Source organism: Phoca vitulina, unplaced genomic scaffold (genome assembly GCF_004348235.1).
Source record: "Phoca vitulina isolate PV1807 unplaced genomic scaffold, GSC_HSeal_1.0 scaffold3, whole genome shotgun sequence".
Lineage (NCBI taxonomy): Eukaryota > Metazoa > Chordata > Mammalia > Carnivora > Phocidae > Phoca > Phoca vitulina.
The window spans coordinates 26,339,028-26,366,210 of record NW_022589706.1 but is presented as its reverse complement, the minus strand read 5'-3'; the positions used below and the strand labels follow the sequence as shown (position 1 = coordinate 26,366,210).

Genomic DNA, 27,183 nt, shown 5'->3' with positions numbered 1-27,183 from the left:
AACAGCAGTCCTGGAAACTAAGCGATAACGGAGCACTGCTTTCAAAACTGCGAGTCAATCAAGTGTGAGTGTACAGTGAGACATTTTCAGACTTATTTCGATAGCATATTTATAGTAATGCCGGAATGCCTAAAATCAGCTTCAGTTAATTCCATGATTAAATAAGTTAATCTATTCAAAGTATAATAGAAGGTAAATACAGAAGAGTTTAGTTGATAAAAGATAGTATTACTTACAGCTTTTTTATCAGGTTGGCTATCGTCATAGCCAGTTGTAAGATCCCTAATGCCAGCAATTTCAAATCTGCCACAAGTTTTTGGATAATTATTCTTCCCATCGTAGTTTCTAAGGTTTTCAAATAATTTCTTAATGGTGCCTTGATCGTGGCAGATAAAATATGAAGCTTTGGTAATATGGTAACCATATCTATCAAAACAAATATAAATAATTAAATAAGTAATATACAGCATGAGGACTCTATGTAATAATATTGTACTATATATTTGCAAGTTGCTAAGAGCATAGATCTTAAAAGTTCTCATCACAGGAAGAAATATTTGTAATTATGTGTGGTGTGGATGTTAACTTGACTTACTGCGATGATCGATTTGTAATATATACAAATATCGAATCATTGCATTGAATACCTAAAGCTAATGTCAATTACATCTCAATAGAAAAAATACAAATATGCAAAATAAGGAACAAATAATCCCACAGGATGTACACAGAACATACACAGAACATGTATCAACCAGTTTTAAACTAAATGAAACAAGTAACCATGACTAGCTACAAACGAATAATTTCGCATAAAAAAGAGGTACAGCAATTGACCCCAGGGATTGCCAAACTGCTGCCCGGCCTTCAGCCTGTATCTGGGGGTGAAAGTTTCATTGCACGGCAGCCACACCCCACCCATTCCCATATATGCCCCTGGCTGCTTCTCACTCTAAAGGCAGACTTGACTAATGCCTCTAAAAACTCAATAGATGGTTCATGAACACCTTTGATCTTTTCCGATATCAGACACTTAAAATCACCTTCTTCAATTAGCTATTTCTGCAGCTGATGTTCTCATTTGTTAGGGATTAACGCAGTCATGAGTGATAATTAGTATCAAATGGCTAAGCATCAAAAGAAAATGGGATCCTTTCCTTAGTTTCCAGAAGAAAGAGAATCCACAACCAAAGAGCGTTAGAAAGAACACTAATGTCTGACACATAAAAACATAATAACATTGAAAACTATTACTTCAATTAAACAGAGTTAATAGAATAGAAACTTACTCAACATAGATGGCCTTTAGCTGCTGAGACAAAGACAGATTCTTGGTGGCTAGGAAGCTAGCCAGCTCTGCGCTGATGACCGCGGCGCTGACTCCGTCCTTGTCCAGGACGAAAGGGCAGCACATGTACCCTGCAGAAACACGTGTCACGCATACACCCTTAGGAATGGGCTCCTGTATGCCATACACGCACATTGTCTCCACGCAACTTGCCCACCGCCTAAGAGGCTGTACGGTATGAATATGTGAATGCTTCTCATCTACCACCTTTATATTCAAGAATCCAGCCCAATGCCCAAGCGCAAGGCGGGCCTTCAAGATGTCCTGGTTGAATAACCTAGAAGGAGACTGTCCCTCCTGGACAAACTGTTCATTCCCTACGTCCAGCCAAAACCCCTCCCGCTCACACAGAATGGTTTCCAGATGTTCTCATCAATGCTTATTCTGTCTTCTCCGAATTCCAACAGTTCTGGTGAGTTCTGTCCTTCACCTTGACACCCAGCCCGTACTCTTTTGTGTGGTTACTAACAGGATCTACGCAAACTGCCCTAGGCTAAGGTCAGTGTCATCTGTTTCAGAGTCACTATGTGATTGATATGCAATAAATAGTTGATAAACAAATGTAAGGAAAAAATTTTAACAAAAGCTATAGAAAGATAAGACTGCCAATTGTAATGAAAAGGAAAAAGCTGAGCTATTATACACTTCCTTTGATTAATTAGTTAAATGATATGCGGGAGCATCTCTACTGCAGGAAATACAGATGAATCTTCTTTTTTTTTTGAATCTTCTTTTTTTTTAAAAAAAGATTTAGGGGTGCCTGGGTGGCTCAGTCGTTAAGCGTCTGCCTTCAGCTCAGGTCATGGTCCCGGGGTCCTGGGATCGAGCCCCGCATCAGGCTCCCTGCTCCGCAGGAAGCCTGCTTCTCCCTCTCCCACTCCCCCTGCTTGTGTTCCCTCTCTCGCTGTCTCTCTCTGTCAAATAAATAAATAAAATCTTTAAAAATAAAAATAAAAAAAGATTTATTTATTTGAAAGAGGGAGAGAGACAGAGACAGAGAGAAAGAGAGTGGGGGGAGGGGCAGAGGGAAAGAATCTCAAGCAGACTCCCCACTGAGCAGGGAGCCCAACTTGGGGCTCTATCCCAGGACCCTAAGATCATGACCTGAGCTGAAACCAAGAGTCAGACACTTAACTGACTGAGCCACCCAGGCACCCCCAGATGAGTCTTCTTATATAAGTATAAGGTATAATAGCTTTTACGAACCAAACAGCTAAAAAATCCCCCACACAAACATCTGAATTTCAAGTTTTTCTACCTAGCTCCCCTTTCTCCTCACCTATGCTGACAATTTAAGACAAATGTTTCTCAGTCATTCTGGCTGGACTTGGAGCTGTCCTTTCAGGTGACAGTCACTTTGATGAAAGCCCCACAACCAAGTCCTCTCCTTTCCTCTGGACAGACTTCCGCCCAGCACTTTCGGAAGAGGAGTGAACCATATCAGATGCGGAGATCAACACCGCAGTTGAGGGAATACCACCACTCCCCAAAATATGTGGGGTCCTGAGCTCCAACCACCCAAGTGCAGAACATCACTGTTTTCATGCAGGGAAAGGACTCACTTTCTTACATTAATGGCTTGGTTATTTGTGAGATATTCTTTTTAGCTGAAAGAAAATTTGAGAAGCCAATTTTAGGGTAGGACGGTCCAACACTCTTTGAGCGCCAGTGTACTCCTGGTCTTCTGTTAGTTTTCTGAACCCCAATCCAAATTCCATTTATTTGCACTCTATATATTAGCTAATGCTACAATCACCATTATCACTTCTTACCGATAGCTTCTTCGAATGCAAATAAGACATTCTTCCCCTGGTCTATTAGCTGTTTGGCTCGGTTTCCCATCCACTTAAAGCCAGTTAGTGTTTCCTAAAGGGGTAACCCAGAAGAGAAAGAAATGCCTGAGACCTTGTACAGAGCCAAAGAAATTTGAGAGGAAGTCCCAGAAACACGTTACCTCAAAGTGAAAGCCCTCCTTTAAGGCAATGGCTCGCAAGATTTTGGAGGATACGGTGCTCGACAACATGTATAAGTCTTTGAGGGCACTGTGATCTTGGTTCTTTTCTTTCCAAGAAGTAAAAAGCCACCAGCCCAAGAGGGCCCCCAACTCGTTGCCTGAAAACACTCTCCATTCACCACTGAAAGAAAAAACAACCAATGCTTTGCTGTGATCTTAAGAGAGATGCTGGAAGTCACTGGGACAGGACAATTAAGCCAAACAAGGCTCAGAGTGGTTTCTGCAAGTGCTCTTATCTTTCTTGTTTAAAGAACTGGTTGGAAACGTGACTGTCACTTCACAAACATCTAAGCAGCTACTCTGTCTCAACTGGTTTGCTCAAACCTCCCATCTCTGGAGGGAGGGTATACAACGCTTTTATTTGTCTTTGGCAAAAGCTTTGGTTTTAAAGATGATAGAAATATGCCGGCAAGATCCCACCTCAGGATAATAGTCTGTGTATCTCAATTTTTGGTCTGGTCAGTATTGAGGATTCTGGGAGGGCAATAGCCTAGCATGCCTCAAGAACAAGTTCATACTAAAATGATCAGGACACCAGAAAACAGATGTGGGACTTATTCTCTTTTCCATAGTCCGCATAGCTAGAAGTACATTTCGTGTTTCAACAGGTATCATCCTGGGTGAACTTTCTAGAAAGTGATTAGAATTGAATCTGTTTGATCACAATCTGAAACCCTAATCCTTTGGGACGCCTGGGTAACTCAGTAGGTTAAGCTTTCGACTCTTGATCTAGGCTCAGATCATGACCTCTCCCTCATTCTCTCTAAAAAAAGTTTAAATAAATAAATAAAAACCCCAACCCTTTGGCAGCACCCCACTACTCCCCAAACATCACATGTGCTGTTTGACACCCAAAACTGCTTGGACCCTGCCTGCCTTTCATCTTTTCTCTCCACTTATGTCCTATTAATTCTGGACAAACTCTATGGTCAAACTTGTCTTAAACACTGGGTATCCAACTGCTATTCCTCTCCGGTCTGCTCAACCTAAATTCAACATTTCCTTGAAGGTCCAGCTCCTTTGCCAAACCCTTTAGCAAATACTACACTGTAAAGCCAACTCCAAACAAAGGACTTGCTGGCATTAGGGACTGAATCATTAATTATAATAAAATCAATGATGAAATGAGAGAAGATAAATAGTACTTTCAATTCCAAGTACATCCTGGGCTGGTTTACTCGGCATGATGCTGGCCCCCAGAACAGCATTTTGCTGTATGTTAGAGGTTCAGTGACAATTTGTATAATAAATGGTAAATATTTCCCAATAGGTCCAGTCTCCCCAAGAACATTTTACTGCCGAAGATGTCACCCCGTTATGTTTTCTATTAGATAGGTCACCAAAATCAATTGTACCTGTCTTGCTTTTCTGCCACAGCAAGTCTATCAGCATCCGGATCATTTGCTAAAACGATTTTGGCCTTGGTTTTGTCAGCCAAGGCAAAAGATAAAGTCTGAAAAAGAGTAGGAAAATAAAAGATTACTTCAATCAAGAATCGGGCATATTGCAGTCTTTAAAAACATTCAGTTCTTTAAGAACTAAAAGAACTTTCCCCAAACGAAGGCAGAATTTTATTTCTGGAGCTGGTCTTGGCTGGTCACCTATTACTTCCTAAGCCAGAGGTCAGGTAATGGGAACATCAACACATGACCCACACCTGCCCGTGGGATTCACCCCCCATCCGAGAGCGTGTATGTGGCTGGACCGGTATTTCTAGGCCTTGCCAAGTGATCAACCTCAAAAACAAACCAAAATAAATGGACTTTCTGAATATGGTTGCTACCCTAACCTTTAAAAAGGTTGAAGGAACTATAATTTAAATAGCATTACTTCATATTAGAAAAATTAAGGAATAAAAATTAAGGAATAAAAAAATTAAGGAATAAAAATCATGTGATGAATATCTATTCTATTACTGTTCCCTTTTCACATTTAGAAAGCACAGTAAACTCAATTTAAATTTAATTCAATTTAAAATATGATGTTGATTTCAGCTCTCACATCCTGATGCTAAGATATGTATTTTGAAGGTTCCTGTCAGAAATGGATGACTAACACATATAAATATTTCTCATGATGAAGCTGGGTTTTTTGTTCAGCACAATGAAAACACATAAAAAGTTATTTTACTTGATAGTAAGAATTTTGGATATAACAGGTAAGTTTTAGAACAAAAAAGATTAGGTTACCAAGACACCTTTACCCTCCTCAGGATTCGGGTATTTCACTGTTGGGAACTCAGGATCGGGATCTTTCTGTTCGGGAACAGCCTCAGGAGGAGCAAAGCCAAAAGCCTTGAAAGCCGACTGCACAAACTCATGACCCACGCCATGGACAGAGGTGTGCACAAACTTCACCTTCGTCTCTCTGTTCACACTCCTGGGATTAAACATGCCATGGAAAAGGATAAAATATAGATGAAAGATGCAAGTATGGCTTGCAAAACTAGAAGCTCTGTTATCAAGGAACCAGATTCCTAAGAAAGTAAGAAATCAATGTATTAAGAAGGTACAAGACAACCGACTATCTTTCTAATTCCATTTTAAAAAAGCGGGGCGCCTGGGTGGCTCAGTTGTTAAGCGTCTGCCTTTGGCTCAGGTCATGACCCCAGGGTCCTGGGATCGAGCCCCGCATCAGGCTCCCTGCTCTGCAGGAAGCCTGCTTCTCCGTCTCCCACTCCCCCTGCTTGTGTTCCCTCTCTCACTGTGTCTCTCTCTGTCAAATAAATAAATAAATAAAATCTTTAAAAAAAAAAGAAGCAAAACTTATCCACTCTTTCCCAAATATATACTCTACCCCCAACATATTCAAGTTTTAAATTTTACTCTCTAGTTATTTTCAGTAAATCTGATGACTTTCAGAGTTTGTTTTACTAGACAGCTTTCACACCTAGAGTGGGACTCAAGAAAGAACTCGGGGCTCAGGTTCCAGAAGAGACTCACGGCTGCCCGAGGGTGCCGGCCCATGGCAATGGCAGCACCCCGGCTCCTAATACTCTCTACTAGCTTCAAAATGATTTTCAAAATGTCCCTTTTTACAAAACGGGATGGAACACCTTAAACATAGATGCGTCCCTGGGTTACATACACGGTCACTGCCATTAACCTAACTGTATGTCCTGAGTCTGTGTCCCTCGGTTACATACACGGTCCCTGCCTCTTACCTAACTGCACGTCCTGAGTCTGCGTCCCTGGGTTACACACACGCTCACTGCCACTTACCTAACTGTACGTCCTGAGTCTGCGTCCCTGGGTTACACACACGGTCACTGCCACTTACCTAACTGCACGTCCTGAGTCTGCGTCCCTGGGTTACACACACGGTCACTGCCACTTACCTAACTGTACGTCCTGAGTCTGTGTCCCTGGGTTACATACACGCTCACTGCCACTTACCTAACTGCACGTCCTGAGTCTGTGTCCCTGGGTTACACACACGGTCACTGCCACTTACCTAACTGTACGTCCTGAGTCTGCGTCCCAGGGTTACATACGTGGGTACATCAGCCGTTACAACGAAAGAGTCAGGACTAATAGGGGCTAACACAGAAGGTGCCCATGACAAATTAACTGGGGGAAAAAGGCACAGAACAAACTCCATGCATGCTATATTCCTATCTATGGTCTTGAAACATATTACACATAGAATATGCTAGCATATGCACAAAAAATTTTTGGAAAGAGAAAAAACATCAGTGTTTCCTTTTGCCACCTCTCAGCAAAGCTTTTTTTAATATACATATATGCAAACACACACTCACATACGTGTGTGTGTGTGATTCTACAACCAAGGTCAGCAAACTATGGCCGAAAAGCCAGCCACCTGCTTTTGTAAATAAAATTTTTTAGGAACCTCGCTATGTTTGTGCTCATTCATTCATGTACCACCCACAGCTGCCTTCCTCCCACCACAGCGGATTTGGAGAGTTGTAATATAGTGGCTCACAAAGCCAAAACTATGTATTATCTGTCCTTTCAAGAAAAATCGCTGACCCCTGACATACGGCCTCTAAAATCAGATGCAGCTACATTATATGTACCAACTGGAGAGAAAAACTGAATGAAAACTGAAAGACTTTGGCTGAATCACATTATTTTAACTCACGTGAGATGAGTTTACAATCCATTTACCTGTGAAAACAGTATTTTTTAAGGTCTTCAAAGTAGCTCTTGTTAATGGAAGCACTTGGGTCACGAAGCAGTGGACTGCCATTAATTAACGAATCGTCCCAAGCTTGAGGCCATGGCTCCAGATTTTCTTCAATAGCTTGAGAAATCCCTTTATCATGAGGAGAAGTGATCTGAGCTCCGTTGTCCCAGTAGACCTGGAGAAGGCAGGCACATAGCCAGATGGCTTAGGGTTAATGGAAATAAAGCCTCTGTACCTACACCGTAAAGGTACGGGATGCATACAGAAAGACGTAGGGATGGAGCGAAAAAGCAGAATACCTTGTACCCGTTATCCTGCTTTGGATTGTGGGAGGCAGTTATCATGATTCCAGCACAAAGTTTCAAATGCAATACCGTGTAGGGCTGTAAAGACAAGAAACAACAACAGTTTTAAGCAAAAAATCAGATATCCTTAGTCTGGGTATTGTATACTGTTTGTATCAACTAGTTCTCTTTTAATACACGTAATAGAGAAACATCATAAAAAGGTGTCATTCCATATTTTTGTGCCACACTCGAGTATATCTGTATGATCCTTAGGTGACTGCTCAAAATTGTGGAACATACACCCCAATAAGACAGCTGAGTATTTTCCTAGGTGTCTTCTTCTTCTTTTTTTTTTTTTTAAAGATTTTATTTATTTATTTGACAGAGAGAGACACAGCAAGAGAAGGAACACAAGCAGGGGGAGTGGGAGAGGGAGAAGCCGGCTTCCCGCTGAGCAGGGAGCCCAATGCGGGGCTCGATCCCAGGATCCTGAGATCATGACCTGAGCCAAAGGCAGACGCTCAACGACTGAGCCACCGAGGTGCCCCCCCAGGTACTTTCTTCTCATTCTGTCTTCCACTTGGTAGAACCAGCAATCTGTTCAAACAAAAAGAAGGTCTAATCCTTCATCTCACACTCTTTTCCGCCTTCTGCTTGGGACAGAAGCTTATGGATTCTGTTTCTTCCCTCCAACTGCTTTCTCTTCTTTCCCATTTGCTTTTAGGGAACAGGGCAGGGTAATGTTGAAGAAATGATGGGTTGCTCCTACAGCCTGCTCACTCATCTCCCGCCCCAAGGTTAGAAATCCCTTTCTTGTAAATACTCAGCTCTCATCTTTACAAGACTTCCCCTCCCCAGATGGGGGGAGTGGCGAGCTTCTCCCTACGGCCGCATGTGAGATTTACTACACACAGGGAGCCTGAGGTTCTAGCCATCTGGCCCCCTCCAGCCTCCCACCAAGAATCTCTGTGGTCATTTGTCCCTTTAGGAGTTATTTTATATCCCCCAAGCAAAGAAGAGGGGAGAACCACTCCACAGCACAGGAAAACGGTCATGCGACACTCATATAATTCATGTCTGATAGAAAAATAATAGCAGTCAACACTGACATTGTACAGAAGACCAAGGATGCTTGAACACATTGCAGTTTTTCCATAAAACAATGAAATCCTAGCTACGTTTGGACATGACATTGCGTGTCTACTGAGTTATTTACAGTCTGGGAGATGCTGCATCTACCTGTCAGTGCACCAGAACCAGTGAACGTCAAACTGCAGAGCCGGCTTCTGTACTGACTCACTCTCTTCTCCACCCGATGGGAGGAACTGCACTCTACTCATGTTTTTGGCTTAATTTCTAAAAACATATATTCTCAGGGGCACCTGGGTGGCTCAGTCGTTAAGCGTCTGCCTTCGGCTCAGGTCATGATCTCAGGGTCCTGGGATCGAGCCCCGCTTCAGGCTCTCTGCTTCTCCCTCTCCCGCTCCCCCTGCTTGTGTTCCCTCTCTCGCTGTCTCTCTCTGTCAAATAAATAAATAAATAAAATCTTTAAAAACATATATTCTCAGCATCCGGCCCCATGCTTAAAAACAACAGCTGTCATAGTCCCTATTGTCTTTTTCTTTAGGTTTTGCTACGTGAAGGATCTGATTGAAAAAATCTTACTAAAATATGCCAAGCATTCTTCATGTTCTGGTCATGAATAGTACTTAGAACAAAACGTGTATAAAAAGCTGGTGCGTTGACCTGTCAAAAATATTCAGGGTGAGGCATGGTTTGAGGTGAATTCAGATTTCGACCCAAGAAGTTTCCTAATTGTGCCAGTGAGAAAAAGAAATACAAACCAAATGAAAACAGAGACAACAAACAAAAGACATTTCGCTAACTAGTTAAAATATCCTTTGAATGTTAAAAAGGAAAATAGCACTGAGAAAAAAATAAACTCTGATGCATCAGGAGTTGAACACCAGAGAAATATTATTAGAATGTGGGGAGAACATACCCAGAGGGGTGAGAGAATGCCTGAGAAATGCTAAGGGGCTCTTCCGTCATATAAATACCCAAATCCTAATAGCTTAAAGACCATAAAATGCAGCCACATCCCATCCCTGATCCCGTGACAGAAAATTATAAAAAGAAAGGGTTACTTACCACAAAGGGGGTTGGGGTTATACCAGAAAAGAGGTACACAGGAATCCCTTGAGTGATAAATGTGGTTGCAGCTAGTCGGGCAAATCTGGAAATGCAGCGTGATGGGGGAGAAAGGAGAGTAGGGTGTCAGGACTGTGGATGACGGTGAAGAAGGAAATGAATGCTCGACCCCTTCTTCAGGTTCATTCATTCTATTTCCATTGGCATAGGACACTCAAGTTGGAGGAATCTTAGAAGTCATCTTGCTCTACCCCTTTGTTTTACAGAAATGGGACTAAAGCCAAGAAAAGCCAGACAAGTTGTCCCATGTCAATTAGTCACACAGCAGCTGAGCGAGGCCCGCACCCAAGGTTTTCAATTCCATCTCGGTGGTTCTCAGCCAAGGACAATTCTGCCCCTGTGGGACATCTGAAATGTCCAAGATGTTTTTGATTGTCACTGGGGAGCAGGGTAGGGTGCTACTAGCAGGCTAGAGGCCAGGGATGCTGCCAAACATCCTACAATGCACACAGCAGGCCCCAACAAAGAAGTATCCAGCCCAGTATGACGTCACATGTCAACAGGGCAGAGGCTGAGAAACGCTCGTCTAAAGTTCTCACAGCCCAATATAAGCCACACAGACTAGCATCTGATGAGATGTCGTCTCATGAAATATGAGGTATATTGGCATATGTATGTGAGTGTGCATGTGATATATACACAGGGCACAGACACATCGTGGCTCCATTCGGCCCTTTAAAACAAGACTTAAGGGGCGCCTGGGTGGCTCAGTCGTTGAGCATCTGCCTTCAGCTCAGGTCATGATCCCAGGGTCCTGGGATCGAGCCCCGCATCGGGCTCCCTGCTCAGCGGGAAGCCTGCTTCTCCCTCTTCCACTCCCCCTGCTTGTGTTCCTTCTCTGTCTCTCTCTTGTCAAATAAATAAATAAAATCTTTAAAAAAAAAAATAGATAAAACAAGACTTAAATCTTTGATGCTGATATTTTTCTTAGGACAGGACACAGAACTGGGCATCAAATCTTTCTTCAGCCTTGGGGTAAGATATTTTATCACAAAAACTGAGCAGTTTACTTCCATTGAACCACATTATACCATTACAGGATTAAACAAGCAGATATGTATTCATTCTCTTCCCAAATATTTCTTGAGCACCAGCTTTAGTCAACACTTTCTGGGAGCTGGCTGGGCACAAAGAGATCTCTGTGTTTTCACAACTTGAGCGTTAAAATTCCTAGGATCCACAGTAATACAAACATGATTTTGACAGTGGAAAAAAAAAAAAACATCCACATAAGGGAAACTCATAAAAATAATAAAATACAGCAAAAACAATTTTAATAAAAATCTGAAGTAGGTCTAAACTGTATTCATTCGAACTGAAGTGACTTCAAACTGATGTCACTTTCACCCTCATGAAATGTTTCTCTTGTGTTCTGGCTGACTTTAAAGTCGCTTTCTTGAAAGAAGCAAGGGAGACACTCAACGTATACATTATATATACAAACTAAGTTACAAATCTGCACAGGAAAGATTCAATTAATGTGCTCTCTGCATATGCTTGACAGTTACTGTTTATGTGTTTATGTTCCCCACCAGATATTTAAAATTGGAAGATTAGAGGACTAACAAACAGTTCCTACGTAAAATTCTGTGCCTGCAATCATTTCTGACTCTTTAATAAGATTCCATTTGCTTACTGTGAATGTTTGACCGTGTACTGGTTTAATATTTATGCTACTATCGCTGAATGTCTTGCATGTTGTAGGGGATAGAGAGCGACCCTGAGCTCCACTCCATCCCATCAAACCCGGAGACTTGAGCCATAAACTCACAGAGCAGTCACTTTCCGGAAATGATATGGCTCCGAGGCCAGAGTAAGAAATATCCATGCCTTAGTCAACAACGTGAACACATCTGAAGGATGCATCAACCAGAAGCAGGAGAGTCAGCCTACAAAGAAGCAACTTCAGAAGCTCCACAGGTACAATTAGCCACATCTGTGCACCGCACATGCTCTGGCTGCAGGAAGTGGCCCAACCCCGGGGCCAGGAAAGCACGCTTATGACTTAATTTTTTTTTTTAAAGGTTTTATTTATTTATTTGACAGAGAGTTAGAGAGCACAGCAGGGGGAGCAGCAGAGGGAGAGGGAGAAGCAGGCTCCCCACTGAGCAGGGAGCCGGACACAGGGCTCGATCCCAGGACCCCGGGATCATGACCTGAGCCGAAGGCAGATGCTTAACCGACTGAGCCACCCAGGCACCCCGCGTATGACCTAATTCTAACTGTAAGCTCACTAACTAAAAACTGACAAACTGATATTCTGGCTTATACTATGTCTCTCTCATAAACGTCGAGCTACGGCTTCTCTCTTGCTTTGTTGACTAAAACCACATTTTTGAGCCTGCAGCTTAAGAGCAAAAATCTTAACAGGGTGTCTAGATGGCTGGGTTGGTTTAGCATCCAAATCTTGATTTTGGCTCAGGTCATGATCTTAGGGTCCTGAGATCGAGCCCCTGTGGGGCTTCAGGCTCAGCACAGAGTCTGCTTGAGGTTCTCTCTCTCCCTCTCTGTCCTTCTCCCCCTCGCTTGTGCTTTCTCAGTAAGTAAGTAAGTAAATAAATAAATAAATAAAATCTTAAAAAAAAAAGGCAAAAATCTTACGTCATTCTGAGTTCAGTCTGGGAGCTGACAGCATCTAATCTTATGCCCTGGCCATACTCCCTTCCTCAGAGCTGCACATTTGTTCCCATCAATGCTTCTCTCTTAGATTAGAAGCTCCTCATGGGCAAAGATTAGGACTCTATGAACTCGGGGCGCCTGGGTAGCTCAGTTGGTTGGGCATCTGCCTTGGGCTCAGGTCATGATTCCAGGGTCCTGGGATCGAGTCCCACATCGGGCTCCCTGCTCAGTGGGGAGCCTGCTTCTCCCTCTGCCTCTAGCGCTTCCCCCTGCTCATGCTCTGTCTCTCACACTCTCTCAAGTAAATAAATAAAATCTTAAAAAAAAAAAAAGGAGGGGCACCTGGGTGGCTCAGTGGGTTAAGCATCTGCCTTCGGCTCAGGTTATGACCTCAGGGTCCTGGGATCGAGTCCCGAGTCGGGCTCCCTGCTCAGCGGGGAGCCTGCTTCTCCCTCTCCCTCTGCCTGCCGCTCTGCCTATCTGTGCTCACTCTCTATGTCTCTGTCAAATAAATAAATAAAAATCTTGAAAAAAAAAAAAGGACTCTATGAACTCATTCTGCGCTGTAAAGGTAATGAGACTTTTCATTAATATTAAATATTTGTATGTTCTTCCAACCTAAGAAACTACTAATACATATACTCTGGAGTAAAAATTCATCATAATAGGGGACGTGTTCAAGTGAAAAAGAGGGTCATGTAACATGATTAAGAGCGGGCGGTGGCGACCTACGGCCCGTTTGTAAATAAAGCTTTATTGGGACACCACCATGCCCATTCCGTGCGTATGACCTAGGGCTGCGCTTGTGCTCTGTGCCGGAGTTGAGTAGTTGTGACAGACTGCACAGCTCATGACGTGTAAGATGATTACTTCTGGTGTCAGCTTCTTGATGCTGAAATTGTGGCTCCTTCGCCTGTTTCACGATCTTAGAGCATGGAGATAAAAGTACGCACTTTATAGGTTGTTGTGAGAATTGAATGAGTAAATACCTAAGGGCCTCATTCACACCCAGCACTCAAGTAATTGCAGCTCTTACTATCATCATCAACATCATCGTCATCTGCATCTGCATCATCACCTGCCTGTGGTTACATGAGAGTCCCGGTGGTTTGGGAATGATACAAGAAAGCAGCTGAAAACAGGTGCTCAAGAAATGGGAAGGAGCTCAGGCGGCTTATGCATAGTGGGGGAAGAAGAAAAATGACAACTGGAAGAAGGCGAGAGGGAGAAATAATGTTGCCCCTTTAAAAAATGTCTGTCTTTTAGACAGATCTTAAATTCTCTTTTGTATGAATACTTTCATTCTTTTAAACCCAAACGTAAAACCAGAATTCGGAAACGTTGCAAACGGAATGTACTCATCATTTCTATAGATAAGCAATGTGGCTGACAAATGTATGCGAAGTGATTAAAAATAAAACCACAAAATACACTACAAAAAATGGTTTCTTACGTATCTTTCAATACCTTTTGCTGTTGCCTCCACTTGGTGGATGAGCTCGAGCGTCAAAGCTGATCACAACACCTCTTTGCTTCAGGTCACTGAATTGCTTTTCCAGGTATCTGCAAAATCCCTAAAAAATATCCCATGGATAATTAAACAAACTGAACAATAAGAAAATAACAGTTTTATTTATTGTCTAGCTATATGTATGAGGCACTGTGCTAGACACTTCGTGTCTATTATTGGTAACCCCCCAGATCAACTTTGCTAAGGAATCCCATTGTATAGATGGGAAAGCTAAGGCTCAGAGGGGCTTGCCCAGACACATGAAGAGCAGAGCCTGGATTTCTGTCTGGGTCCGGTTAGAGGTGGTACAGGGCAAGGGTTTAAAAGCACACAGAATCTGTGGGCTCATATTCTACTCTGCCACCTACGAGAGCAAATGACAAATCCCTTAGTCACTTGGTGGCTCAGTTTCCTGTTCTGTAAAACAGCAAAACAACAGTACCTACCTCAAAGGGCTGTTTTTAGGATTAAATTAATTAAAACCTGCTGAGTGCTGACAATCCAACACCCACTAAGAACTATTTGTTTGCTGTTATGAGCATTATTTTTATCACTTTCCTTCAAGGTCTATGTTCCTCCCTTCACACAAGTTCTAAAATGTCTGAGGAAAAGGAGGTGTTTCAGACATTTCTGCCTGCTCAGTAACATCAGTAAGTCAAAGAAACTTAGTATGTTTTATAAGTTTTTGACAATTATCTGATCTAAACCTGTTCTACTTGTGGTCTTGTTTTCTAGCAGGTGAGCTTTTATGGAGGCCTTATCAGTCCAATTACATGGCGCAGCCAATTATACATATAAAAATTGTGCAGAATTTGGGCTATTGCCACCTGCTGATGGAATGCACAATTCCTGAATCTCAGTGGATGCAGTAAATAACCTCACATCAATTGGAAATATGGAAGATTAGAAAAACAGTAAACTTTGAATTCAACAGGTTTATATCACTGGACAAAATAGGTTTTTATTTTGAACAAAGAGAATGCGGCTGACTAATATTACTTATTTCACCTGGACTGAAGAAAGTCTTTTTTTTTTTTTTGTCCCCGCCCTTAAAGGAAGTCTTTTAAAAAATAAATAATAACTCTTTATTTTTGGTAAGAGAGATCCTTCACAGCTTTGTTGCCAAAGCGGTGCCAACTGAGAATGCTTTTCATTTTTCTTAGACAAAAATATTACGTTGGGGGCTCCTGGGTGGCTCAGTTGTGGAGCGTCTGCCTTCGGCTCAGGTCATGATCCCAGGGTCCTGGGATCGAGCCCCGCATTGGGCTCCTTGCTCAGCGGGAAGCCTGCTTCTCCCTCTCCCTCTCCCTCTGCTTGTGTTCCCTCGCTCGCTGTGTCTCTCTCTGTCAAATAAATAAATAAAATCTTAAAAAAAAAATATTCTGAGGTCGAGTGATACAAAGAAGGACACGTGTGCATTGGTTTTGTGGGTTTTCCAGAAGGCACCCAGATGCCTCGAAGGCTTACACCAGCGACAGCACCCTCTGCCCAGCCCCAGCCGATCCCCGTGCTGTGGCCCCAGTGTCCGAAGGCACGAAAAGCACTCAGTCTGAGCCCAGAATCCTCACACCACCAAACTGCTCTCAATAACTGGGGCCAGCTGAGACTAAGGGCCTGAGAAAATGGCTAAGAGAAGAGGGGATGTTTATTCTAGAGAAAAGACTCAGTGTGTGCTGAGGGAGGTTTATGGAATTGAAATGTTACTACAGGAGACATAAAATGAACTTTGTATGGCTTCGAAAGCTCAAACTATGACCAATATGTAAAAACTGAAGACACATTTGAGCTCAAAATCACAAAACCATTTTTTTTGTCTTTTGTTTAGAGCAGGGGGGAGGGGCAGAGGGAGAGAGAGAATCTTAAGCAGGTTCCACACCCAGCGCAGAGCCTGATGTGAGGCTCGATCTCACAACCCTGAGATCATGACCTGAGTAGAAATCAAGAGTCAGCCACTTAACCGACTGAGCCACCCAGGCGCCCCGAAACCATTCTTTAATGAGAACAACCCAAAGACAGATTGGCTATTCCAGAAGACAGTGAGTACTCCATCATCGATGTGAGGTGGCCTGGTGAAGTAAACTTAGAGGAAATTACAACCTCTATCAATGAGGCAAACAGTACAAAACTTTCCCTCTACTCTCTACCCTGTTTCCACTGGGATGTTTATGGCTCACATACATCTGCCTCTTAAATCCACCCAGATGAATTTTGGGGCACCATTAGGGTAGGAGTCCACACTGGAGACCAGCAGCAAGAGTGCCTAGACCATAGAGAAAGCCAGCGCCTTCTGCCAGGTGACACCACCCCAGGCTGGGGATGGAAGCCTGGGCGGTTTGTTCTGGGAACCTCTTTTGCTGATTATTAGCCACTCCTAAGACTTTAAAAATGTACCTGCCGATCTCATAAAACTGTCATAACTCTGAACATCCTTGTCTCCTACTGTAAGTGGTCCAGTGTAGGCTGGATAATCACTTGAAAGTGGTGGGGGCTATAGAGGAAATTATCACAAGGAGTGGCTGGTTGAATCAGCTGACCTTTAAAGGATCTACTCATTTTAGTTCTGTAGGATTCTTACCTATCACAAGGTCTACTCCCAGAAGAGGCCAATTCCCCTAGGGCAGAAGATGTATGAGATAGGGCCTAAGACCTTTCTGTGGATAGATTTCATCATACTTACAAATTAGATGTAGATGAGTACAGGAGAATAGGCTCTGGGTTCATCTAGAATCCCTCAGAATCCCCTAACAATTAAGCCTAATAGGGGATGGAACCAACTAGACTTTCCAGTGTCAGCCATGCGCATATATCCCATTTCCTGTGCCCCTCTAATGGGACCGACATTCCTCCATTGAGAGGTGAGTGTCTATGTGCCCTCTCCTTGAACACGGACAACCTCCTTGAGTCGCTACTGACAAACAGAATATGATGGAAGTAGGTGAATTTGTGTGACTTTCAAGGCTAGGTCATCAAAATCAACATAGCTGCCGCCTGTGCACAGTGTCTCTGGATGCTCTCACCGGCCGCTCCCCGAGCCACGCTGTACGAAGCCCAGGCCACACGGAGGCCTCCAGCCCCAGCTAAGACCTCAGCCAAAAGTCAGCAGTGACTGCAGACATGAGTGGGAACGAGCTTTCAGTGATTCCAGCTTCTGAGCGGGCTCAGGTGGTGCCAAGTCCCGCAGAAGGGAGCTGTCCCCACTGAACTCCACCTATAGATTTGTGAACGAAACAAACGTGGTTGTATAAAACCACTATGTTTTGGGTGGTATGTTATATAGCCTAGAGCAGAGGGCGACCTTACCCAGTGGCACAATTCCATGCTATCCATAAACTAGAACAGGATTCCCAGGCTCACTCCACTCTGAGCCTTCCCTCCAAAAAGATCTCAGGGAGCCCTATTGCTGAACAGGAAGCTGGAGCCAGGGTTTCCATGGCAACCCCATACCCTTATGTAAGACTTCTTATTAGGGTTTCACTAGAACATGCCCAAGTCTGCCTTTTCTGCTGGGAGCTACATGTAAGGTACACATAATCATCATTAGTCAAATTTTCTAGACTTTTTTTCCCCTCAGAATTAAAGTCGCCTTCATTTTTAACAAGTCTAAGTAGTTGAAGAAACAGAATAATCGGGGCGCCTGGGTGGCTCAGTTGTTAAGCGTCTGCCTTCAGCTCAGGTCATGATCCCAGGGTCCTGGGATCGAGCCCCGCATCGGGCTCCCTGCTCAGCGAGAAGCCTGCTTCTCCCTCTCCCACTCCCCCTGCTTGTGTTCCCTCTGTCGCTGTGTCTCTCTCTGTCAAATAAATAAATAAAATCTTAAAAAAAAAAATAGAAAGAAACAGAATAATCTATTCCTCATTTCCTTCATAAACAAAACTCCAGATACCTCATGACAGAAAGGTTTCATCTCTATTCCTAAAAGTTGGGTGTAGACTCTGACAGTAAAATTTACAAATGAAGGCAAAGGAACTCAGCAATAATTTCCACCTACACTATCAATTAACATGAAATAGAATCAGCTTCTGGTTATTCTGGCCGTTAGAGAAACTTCTCAATGCGTGCATCGCTACCACCATTGCAGAAGTACAAGACCATAAAAGTCGTCAGCTTAGCTGGTGGATTTGCACTGGAATGAAAGTTCCATGAGGGAATCTGTCTGTTTTAGTCATTGTTGTATCTTCAAAGCCTGGCACTTGGTAGGCATTCAATAAATTTCTGTAGAAAGAAAGGAAGAAAGGAAGAAAGGGAGGGAGGAAGAAAGAAAAACAGAAAGAAAGAAAAGCAGGCTGTATGAATTTTGAAACAAGTACCCTTTCACCAATTGCATAAGCCTACTGTACAGAGTAAATGTGTGACTCCCTGGGCCTTGGCAAACCCATAAGACCTGGCCATAATTAAAACAATATAGGTCCCTCAAATACAACAGGAGCCCGGGGTTATATTAATTAGACAAGGAGGCCATTAGACTGAGGAGGCTTTAATGTCTTGATTGCCTATAGAAGCAAACCCAAACCCAAGCCTGTAAATGCCTGAAGGTTAAGAAATTAAAACCTAAGGGCGGCCAATTACTAACAGCCAGAGAGACTTTCCCAAAACAGGCAACCGCATGAGCTATAGCCAATCTATTAATTTCCTCGCTCTGCTTCTGCTTCTTCTCTGTCTTTCTCCCAGCTCCTGCCAGTGGGGTGCTCGTAATGACTTCCAGTTTGGTACGGCCCGATTCAAACAGGTTTTTGCTTAAAATTGTTAACATGCCTGAGTTTATCCTTTACCGCTGGGAACATGTTAAGAATAACCAAGAAATATAAACACGTGGTACCTGTGTAGTCTGGATGATGGTCAGGTCATTCATATGAGAAATTCCCGTTCCCATAGCAGCTCGAAGGCCGGCTGTCCCAAACTCCATTCGAGCCCCAAAACATTTCTGTAGTTCTTCTTTATCACCGTCCGCCATTAGTTGTTTCGCTGACTCCAAAGTTAAAGGATTCTGCGGAACAGAAACGTATACGACATACAGCCAGCTGAAGAACAGAATAAAACATCTGAAATATAAAAAAAGACTCACAATAACTTAACCTAGAGGGGGTATATATTTGAAAAGCCCTACACATATGGCTTCTCAGTTTCCGATGATGTTGAAATCTGAAATAGGAGGTAAGGTGGTTTTTTTTTTAATTGCACATTACATTAGTTTCAGGTGATTCAATTTTTTAATTATAATCTGTGATACTGTGATACAATATGAAATATACATTTCGTTTTGTCCCTGGCTCCTGGAATAGAGCTTCTAACTAAAACCGCTGGAATTTCCAGAGTGGTAGGGGTGAGAACAACTTTTATTATTATTATTCATAATAAACCCCATTCGCCAAACCTGAGTTTATGCCCAGGGAGTGGCCTGGTTGCCAGGGAAACCAACTAGTGATTAGAGGGCTGGAGGCTGGGTTCCCTCACCAGTGGCCAAAGATTTGATCCCGCCCAGGGTAACAGAACCTCCCCCCAAAACCCTCAACAACTGGTGTCAGAGACCTTCGGAGCTGGTGAACACCTGGGGTGCTGGGAGAGCATGGAAGCTCGGCACCCCTTCCCACACACCTTGTTCTATGCAGCTCTTTCATTTGGCTGTTCCTGAGCTGTATCCTTTCCAAGAAAACTGGTAATCATTAGTAAAATGCTTCCCTGAGCTCAGTGAGCCGTTCTAGCAAATTATCAAGCCTGAGAAGGGGGCCACGGGTACCCCTGATGTATCACTGGCTGGTCAGAAACACAGGTGACAACCTGGGGCTTTTGACTGGCATCTGAGGTGGGGGTAGTTTTGTGGGGCTGAGCCCCTAAGCTGAGGGCGGGATCTGTGCTGGGTCCGGGTGGTGAGTGTCGGAATTGAGTGAAATTGTGGGATGCCCAGTCGGTATCCATAGAAAATAACTCGGTGTGGAAAACCTGTACATTTGGTGTCAGGAGTGTTGTGACTAGAAGGAAGTAGTTTTCTCCTTTATATTGTGTTATTTTCTTTCCCACCAAGGCAAGTGCTTTTGGAGAAATGGAATGAACACCTAGGTTCTGGGGTCTAACATCCAGAATGGGATGCCAGCCATACCGTCACCTACTGACTAGATGCACTTGGGTAGATTATTTTGCTTCTTTTTTTTTTTTTTTTAAAGATTTTATTTGTTTATTTGACAGAGAGAGACACAGCGAGAGAGGGAACACAAGCAGGGGGAGTGGGAGAGGGAGAAGCAGGCTTCCCGCGGAGCAGGGAGCCCAATGTGGGGCTCGATCCCAGGACCCCGGGATCATGACCTGAGCCGAAGGCAGACGCTTAACCATCTGAGCCACCCAGGCGCCCCGACTATTTTGCTTCTTGAATTCTCAGTTTCTTCATCTGTAAAATGGGAACAGTCTAGAACCTCCTTTACAAGGTGGTTCTGAGGTGGTTTGCATTAAATTAATGTAAAACATCTTTCTCTGCCTGGCACTTAGTTGTAATCAAATGTTCATTTTCTTCTCTAGTATCTTCAAATTTTCCCACAGAGTTACGAGATTATACAGTTTAAATCAAAACCTTACTATTGTAGTGTCTTCTAATTTGTACAATTCTTTCACATACCTGGTCAAATGTGAAGCTTGCAATGACCACAAGAAGCAGACAAATAACAAAAACCCCAATTTACAGAGGAGAAGCCTCAGAGATTAAGTGACTTGCTTAAACATTAATCTAGTGCTTTCTCTATTATATTAGCTGTTTCAAATAGACACTCCTATGAATCATTTAAGTTCATTTTACATTGCCTGATTTTCTTTGTACAAGAGTTGCAGAAAATGTTAAGAATGGAGGAAAATGACAATCACATTAATGCCACATCAGGCTTTTAAATTAAGAGTTCAGAGGAACCAGGGCGCCTGGGTGGCTCAGTTGGTTAAGCGACTGCCTTTGGCTCAGGTCATGATCCTGGAGTCCCTGGATCGAGTCCCACATCGGGCTCCCTGCTCGGCAGGGAGTCTGCTTCTCCCTCTGACCTTCCCCGCTCTCCTGTGCTCTCTCTCATTCTCTCTCTCAAATAAATAAATAAAATCTTTAAAAAAAAAAAAAGAGTTCAGAGGAACCAGAGAGCAAGTACTTTTTCTTACAGTCGTCATCCAACTACTGAACATGCAGCCAAGATATGCCACGTAATTAAACTTTGAAATGCTATTGCAATAAAACATTGCAATAAAAAGTGAAGAGGAAGTAATCCCGCATTTCCAGATTGTTCCACCTTGGGGTCAGGTAAAACCCCACCTTTTGGGTTAAAAGCAATAGCCACTGATCACAGAGCAGGTGCCCTCAAGGAAGGGTTTAGATCTGGAACACAAAAGAGGTTTAATAAATATTTGCTGAGTGAAAGAGGAAACACAGACTTCAAGGCCACACCCAATATCTGGTGAGTTTCCTGTACACGGGGTAGATGTGGAAAATGCCAACTGGCCTTTGATAGCCATTAAAGACCAAATAGCCTGAGAGAAACCAAAGGAGACAGAGAGATTAGAACTGCAAAGTCAGGAGGGCGGCAGAGATCAGAATCAGCCAGGAGAGTAACCGAAGCTGATAGCAGAGACACCAGGGATGAAGGTGGGGATAAGGCGGAGTGGGAATGCAGAGGGCACCTGCCTTGCGGCCCTGGGGGAAATCAGAGCAGACCGCTGCAATGCTTTTGGTTGGCAGGATGCTCCCCACTTGGCATCTGTCTCAAACCGAGGAAGAAAGAGAGGAAAGAACAAGAGGAGTGGTAGAAATTAACAATAAAAAGGAGGGGTGCCTGGGTGGTTCAGTCAGTTGAGTGTCCACTTGATTTCCGCTCAGTTCATGATCTCGGGGTCCTGGGATTGGGTCCCACGACAGGCTCTGTGTTCAGTGCAGAGTCTGCTTGGGATTCTCTCTCTCCCTCTCCCTCTGTCTCTCCCCCTGCTTGTGCTATCTCTCTCTAAAATAAATAAATAAAATCTTTAAAAAAATAAATAAAAAGAATAATATCCCTTTACCTCTACCCAGGGAGGTACTCTCTCTCCATATACAGATACAACATTTTGTGGAAATTAGGTTTCTATTTCTTCAAAGGGAAAGGCTCATTGAAAAACACATTATCAATTATGACTTTAAAAGGATTCTAGGGGCCCCTGTGTGGTTCAGTCGGTTAAGCGCCTGACTCTTGATTTCAGCTCAGGTCATGATCTCAGGGTTGTGAGGTCGAGCCCTGCATTGGGCTCCATGCTCAGCATGGAGCCTGCTTAAGATTCTCTCTCTCCCTCTCCCTCTGCCCCTCCCCTCCTCTAAAAAAAAAGGATTCTACCCACCTCAAGTTACTAAGTTATCAGAAATGGAAACATTTTCCTTCTCTACAGAATTACAAGACTGTCTTTCCAGAAAAAGAAAAACCACCCAAGAAGTTGCCAATAGCATCCTGTGGGGGATGTGCTCTCATTTCTCATTCAGGGGCAGGAAGTGAAGAGGAAGACCTGGCCCCCGGCGCCAGAGCTCGCACCTCCCTTCCTTCACCCTGCAAGTATGAGCCATGCACCATATCAGGCCCTAGTGACCATGGAAATTAATGAGCAAGTGGACAGGAACTGCTGTTTAACTTGTCGGGGCCCAGGGCAAAATGACAGCGTGGGACTCCTTGTTTGACACGTTTTAAGAATTTCAAGACAGGACAGCCAAGGATTAAACCAAGTACTGGGCCCTCCTGGAACAGGGGCTGTGCTACCAACACGAGTCCTGCCTTTCAAGTCAGCCCTGGGGCCAGACATTAAACAAATACACCTACAAACAAGGTTTTGTTCTGTTCTGTTCTGTTCTGTTCTGTTTTGTTTTGTTTTTTGACCAATCTAGAGATAGTATTAGGGAGACATAATTTACCACTGGTTGTCAGGGAAGGCCTGTCTACATAAAACACGTTTAAGTGCAGACCTAAAACAGGAATGACAGCACGAGCAACAAGTTCAGCAGAGGAGCCAAGGAACATTCTGGGAAAACAAAGTGCATGCGCAAGGAGCAAGTAGGAGAGTCAGACAAGAGAGGGGGTACTGTCTGGAGTTGGGTCCCTGATTCTCTCTCTCTGCTCTAGCACCTAAGAGAGTGAACAGGGGAAAAGCTAGCGGTGCTGTGAAGGAGTCCCCTTCTATCTTTCCAGCAAAGCCAGAGACGGGAGGAAGATGCCTGAAGCCAGGCGGGCCCCATCAGGAGTACCCGTGTTCACAACCGAGCACCTGGGAGAGGTGGATGGGAATACTGCTCTGCAAAGTTCCCAGGAGCAAAAGGCACAGGATGGACGGAAGGATTCTGGGTCTCTGGGGACGCACGGCGGCCTGCGGAAGGACGGCTGAGCCAGCGGTCTGAGTGACACGAACGCGCGCACGCCCCAACTGGACATGACCCTTGGGCCCGGCCAAGTCGAGATCAGCTCCGGCTCGCTCTCCCACTCCCCCACTTGCAGCCCCAGACGGCCAGATGCCTGGTTTTGTCCCGGGACACCTTTTCCCCGGGCAAACTTCGGATCTGCCACAGGCAGGGCCAAGTGCAAGGAGGCCTGGCCGCCCCTGCTTCCTCCTCCGCCGCCTTCCCGAGTTTGATGAGAAAAACAACTTTGTTTTTCTGAGTTGCTCCCAAGCCACTTTACAATCTTACAACCCTGCTCACATCCAGAGGGATTCCCGCCCTAAGCTCTCGCTTTGCTTTCCCCGGGGCACCTTTTAAATAACCACTTAAAGCTCAGCCCGGAGAAAAAGTTAGCGACCGCGCCCCAACCACCTTACTCCGGGTGCTTGCTACCCGGCTCTCTCTGCGGCTCCCCGGTGACCTGGGACGGAGGGCTGACCTTGCCCCGGCTCTCTGCACCCACTCCCCACTCTTGGATCCGTAATACAGCTTGTGACTCTACTTCCTCCGTGTGGATGCGCTGAGACCGCGCCTAGCATCAAACTGCCCGGGTGGGTCCCACTTCCCCACAGCGGGAGCCCGGCTGCTGAGGGCGCGAGCTGTGGCCTCGCGGGGGCGGCTTGCGTCTCCCCATCCAGCAGCTCGTAATCTGCATATTCGTAAATTCAGTACAGCAGCTCCGGTATTCCTCGGGCCGTGCGGCCGGCGGCTGCGAGCGGCGGGAGGGAAGGAAGCGCAGGCACCCGCACTCCCCGCAGGAAAGTCAGGGGGGCGCCCGCGGGGTGCAGAGGATCCCACGCCTCCCCCGGACGCTCCCACCCCCTGGCGCCCCTCACCCTGTCCCATCGCAGCCATCGCGCCGTCTCCTGGTCCAGCCGGGTGTCCATGCCTGGGGCTCCCGGAGCCGCGGTCGCCGCCGCTGCCATCCCCGCGCTGCCTGCAGCCAAGCTGGGGAGGCCCGGGGACTGCCCTTCCGGCCGGGCCGGGAGGGGGGGGCGGGGCATGGAGAGGCGGGGGCGGGGAGAACCGGCCACGCGGAAGGCCGCGTCCCGGAGGAAAGCTCCGCCTCCTTGCAGTTCACCCGAACGCCTCTCGGGGGACCGAGGCCTGGGTCAGTGGAGGGGAAGGGGGAAGGGGGAAGGGGACGGGGCAGGGGAGCCGGGGCGGGAGGCGGGCCGGGGTAGTGGAGGTGGGGAGGTTGTTGCTGAGAAAGTCCTTACCATCATCTCTGAAAGGTCCCAGGTCACATCCACCTACACAACAGCTATTCATTGTGCCAGGCACCTTGTCAGTGCTGGGGCCAATGATGAGTAAACTCAGGTAGGAGCCTGAAAATTATGTAGAAATTATTTTTTTAATTTTATTTGTTTATTTGACAGAGAGAGACACAGCAAGAGAGGGAACACAGGCAGGGGGAGTGGGAGAGGGAGAAGCAGGCTTCCTGAGGAGCAAGGAGCCCGATGCGGGGCTCGATCCCAGGACCCTGGGATCATGACCTGAGCCCAAGGCAGACGCTTAACAACTGAGCCACCCAGGCACTCTATGTAGAAATCCTGAGGGTCATGAATAACTGAGAAAAATCTTGAAAAAGAACAAAATGGGAGGATTAAGATAAATACACGGTGGAATAGAATGGAGATCCTGGAAACAATTATAGGTGTATGGACAGCTTATTTCAGAGGAGACACTGTAGAGCAGGTTGAAAGGACTTTTTTTTTGGATTAATGGTGGTGGGTCAACTGGATATCCAAGTAGCAAAAAGGGGAAAGAAACTTGAGCCCCCACCTCATATCACATACAAATAAACATTCCAGGTCAATTGCAGATCAAGTGTGAAAGGTAGAATGAAAATTCTAGAAACTAAGGTAGGAGTACGTCTTGATGACCTTGGGATCGTTAAACCATAAAGAAGATGCATGCAGTGAGCATAAAAGGGTGTGTGCAAGAATATTTCTAGCAGCACTGTCTGTAAGAGCCCCAAATTGGAAACAACTTTATGTCCATCAACAATACAATGGCTAATACTGTGGTATGTTCATACAATGAGGTAAATAAATTATGGTATATTCATATAGCAATGAAAATGATTGTTATACACATCATTGATAAATCTTACAAACATTAGATTGAGTGAAAGAAGCCAAACTCTCCCACCCCCCTACACCCCAAATATTGGACCATTCCATACATATGACATTCTACAATAGGTAAAATTATAGGGAAGGAAAACAGATCAGTGGGTCCCAAGACCTGGGGATGGGGAGATGGATTGATTACAAAGGATTCAAGGGAGTTTGGGGGGTGAGGGAGCTGTTCTGATTACAAAGGATTCAAGGGAATTTTGGGAGTGAGGGATTGATTACAAAGGATTCAAGGGAATTTTGGGGGTGAGGGAACTGTTCTGTCAGGTTGTCTGCAGATCAGCCCCACTTGGGGCTGTCTCGTTCTGTCAACCAGACCAACTTTCTTTGCAATCATACTAGGACAGAAATTGCAGGACCCATAAAGTCAGAGACCAGGCAGGTCTCGCTTGCCCTTTGTTTCCCTCTCACATGCCAGCACTCTCCCAGACCAGTCTGTGTGGCTTCCAGCTCCTGCCAGGTAGGGGTGGATGGGATGGGAAGGTGGCAGGGTTCTGGACCCCAGGTCCTATCACTTCCTCCATGATAATGACTGCAGGTGAGTCTCTGTTGCAGTTCAGAAGGTGCGGGGAGCGGGGTGGTCAGGGGATTCATTGACACTTCTCGTTATTTTCCTCAGCACGGAATTACAGGTCCATCGTATGATTCAGTCAGTGCTATTTTAACCTCTATTTGGGACACCAAGGGGGCAGGTTTCTCAATATTCAACATTCAAGGAAAGAAAGCAATCGGATTTTTAAGCTGAGAGGAATTTTTAACAAGGAAGTAGCCAAATTGTAAGTAAATTCTCCTCCCTTCACCTGCAAAGGGCACCAAGGCCTGGGGTACTGTGCTGAAGATGATGAACAAGACTCTCATGGCAATACTCCCATCTGCTTCCCATGTGAAGTAAAAAACAGTCCAAGGTTGCATTGGGGGGGTCTCTCTGTGCGGGGAATTTTCCCAGGGTCTCTTGTAACGAAGATGCCTGCCCTGGGCGTCTCTCTGGTTCTGATAATGATGCTATAGTGATCTGAAGCTGCTGATTCCCACACATGACCCCAAATCACATCTCATGTCTGTGGAAGCCTTTGTAGAATAATGGGAGCAGGAAGGGTTCTTCGGGAACAGTTTCGGACCTCCTTGTTTTGCAGATGAGGGAACTGCAACACAAAATTAAGAGTCCTTCTCCAAGACACACAGCTGGTCAGTGACGGAACCAGGCTTCTCCTGCCTGGTCTCCTGACTTTCTAATCCAATGTTCAGTCTCCTGTTCTCTCAGCCCATTTCTACGCATGCCCATAGAAGGAAGCTTCATGAACTCTGGTAACCTGTTTCCATGTGATAGCAGCCAGCTGTGGTTGAAAAACAAATATTAACCATCTCTGATGTCGATAATGTTGAGTGATGCTCAAAATAATTTCATTTGTGCGTGCTCCTTTGCTGCTTAAGAACTGTTTCTCACACGGAGGTCCCATTTTCCTTGGAAGGTTTCCCAACTTCCCCAAACAACTTG

The 27,183-nt window shown here is 44.9% G+C and overlaps 1 protein-coding gene across 2 annotated transcripts in view; it reads right to left on the bottom strand.

Annotated features, from left to right (window-relative positions):
• The window catches only part of PGM2 (phosphoglucomutase 2), a 31,455-nt gene extending 6,934 nt beyond the window's left edge, over positions 1-24,521 (bottom strand). The window contains exons 1-12 of one of the 2 annotated variants that reach the window (XM_032400173.1): positions 24,384-24,521; positions 18,955-19,122; positions 14,096-14,202; positions 9,950-10,034; positions 7,811-7,894; positions 7,493-7,686; positions 5,552-5,741; positions 4,718-4,815; positions 3,303-3,483; positions 3,121-3,214; positions 1,290-1,419; positions 237-426 (exon numbers count right to left, since the gene is read on the bottom strand). In XM_032400173.1, coding sequence (XP_032256064.1) covers positions 237-426; positions 1,290-1,419; positions 3,121-3,214; positions 3,303-3,483; positions 4,718-4,815; positions 5,552-5,741; positions 7,493-7,686; positions 7,811-7,894; positions 9,950-10,034; positions 14,096-14,202; positions 18,955-19,122; positions 24,384-24,473 — 1,611 coding nt within the window. In that variant the 5' untranslated portion in view covers positions 24,474-24,521. Of the gene's footprint in view, positions 1-236; positions 427-1,289; positions 1,420-3,120; positions 3,215-3,302; positions 3,484-4,717; positions 4,816-5,551; positions 5,742-7,492; positions 7,687-7,810; positions 7,895-9,949; positions 10,035-14,095; positions 14,203-18,126; positions 18,351-18,954; positions 19,123-24,383 lie in introns of those variants that run through there. The other variant, XM_032400174.1, reaches the window with a different exon arrangement.
• Between the last annotated feature and the right edge of the window lie 2,662 nt (positions 24,522-27,183).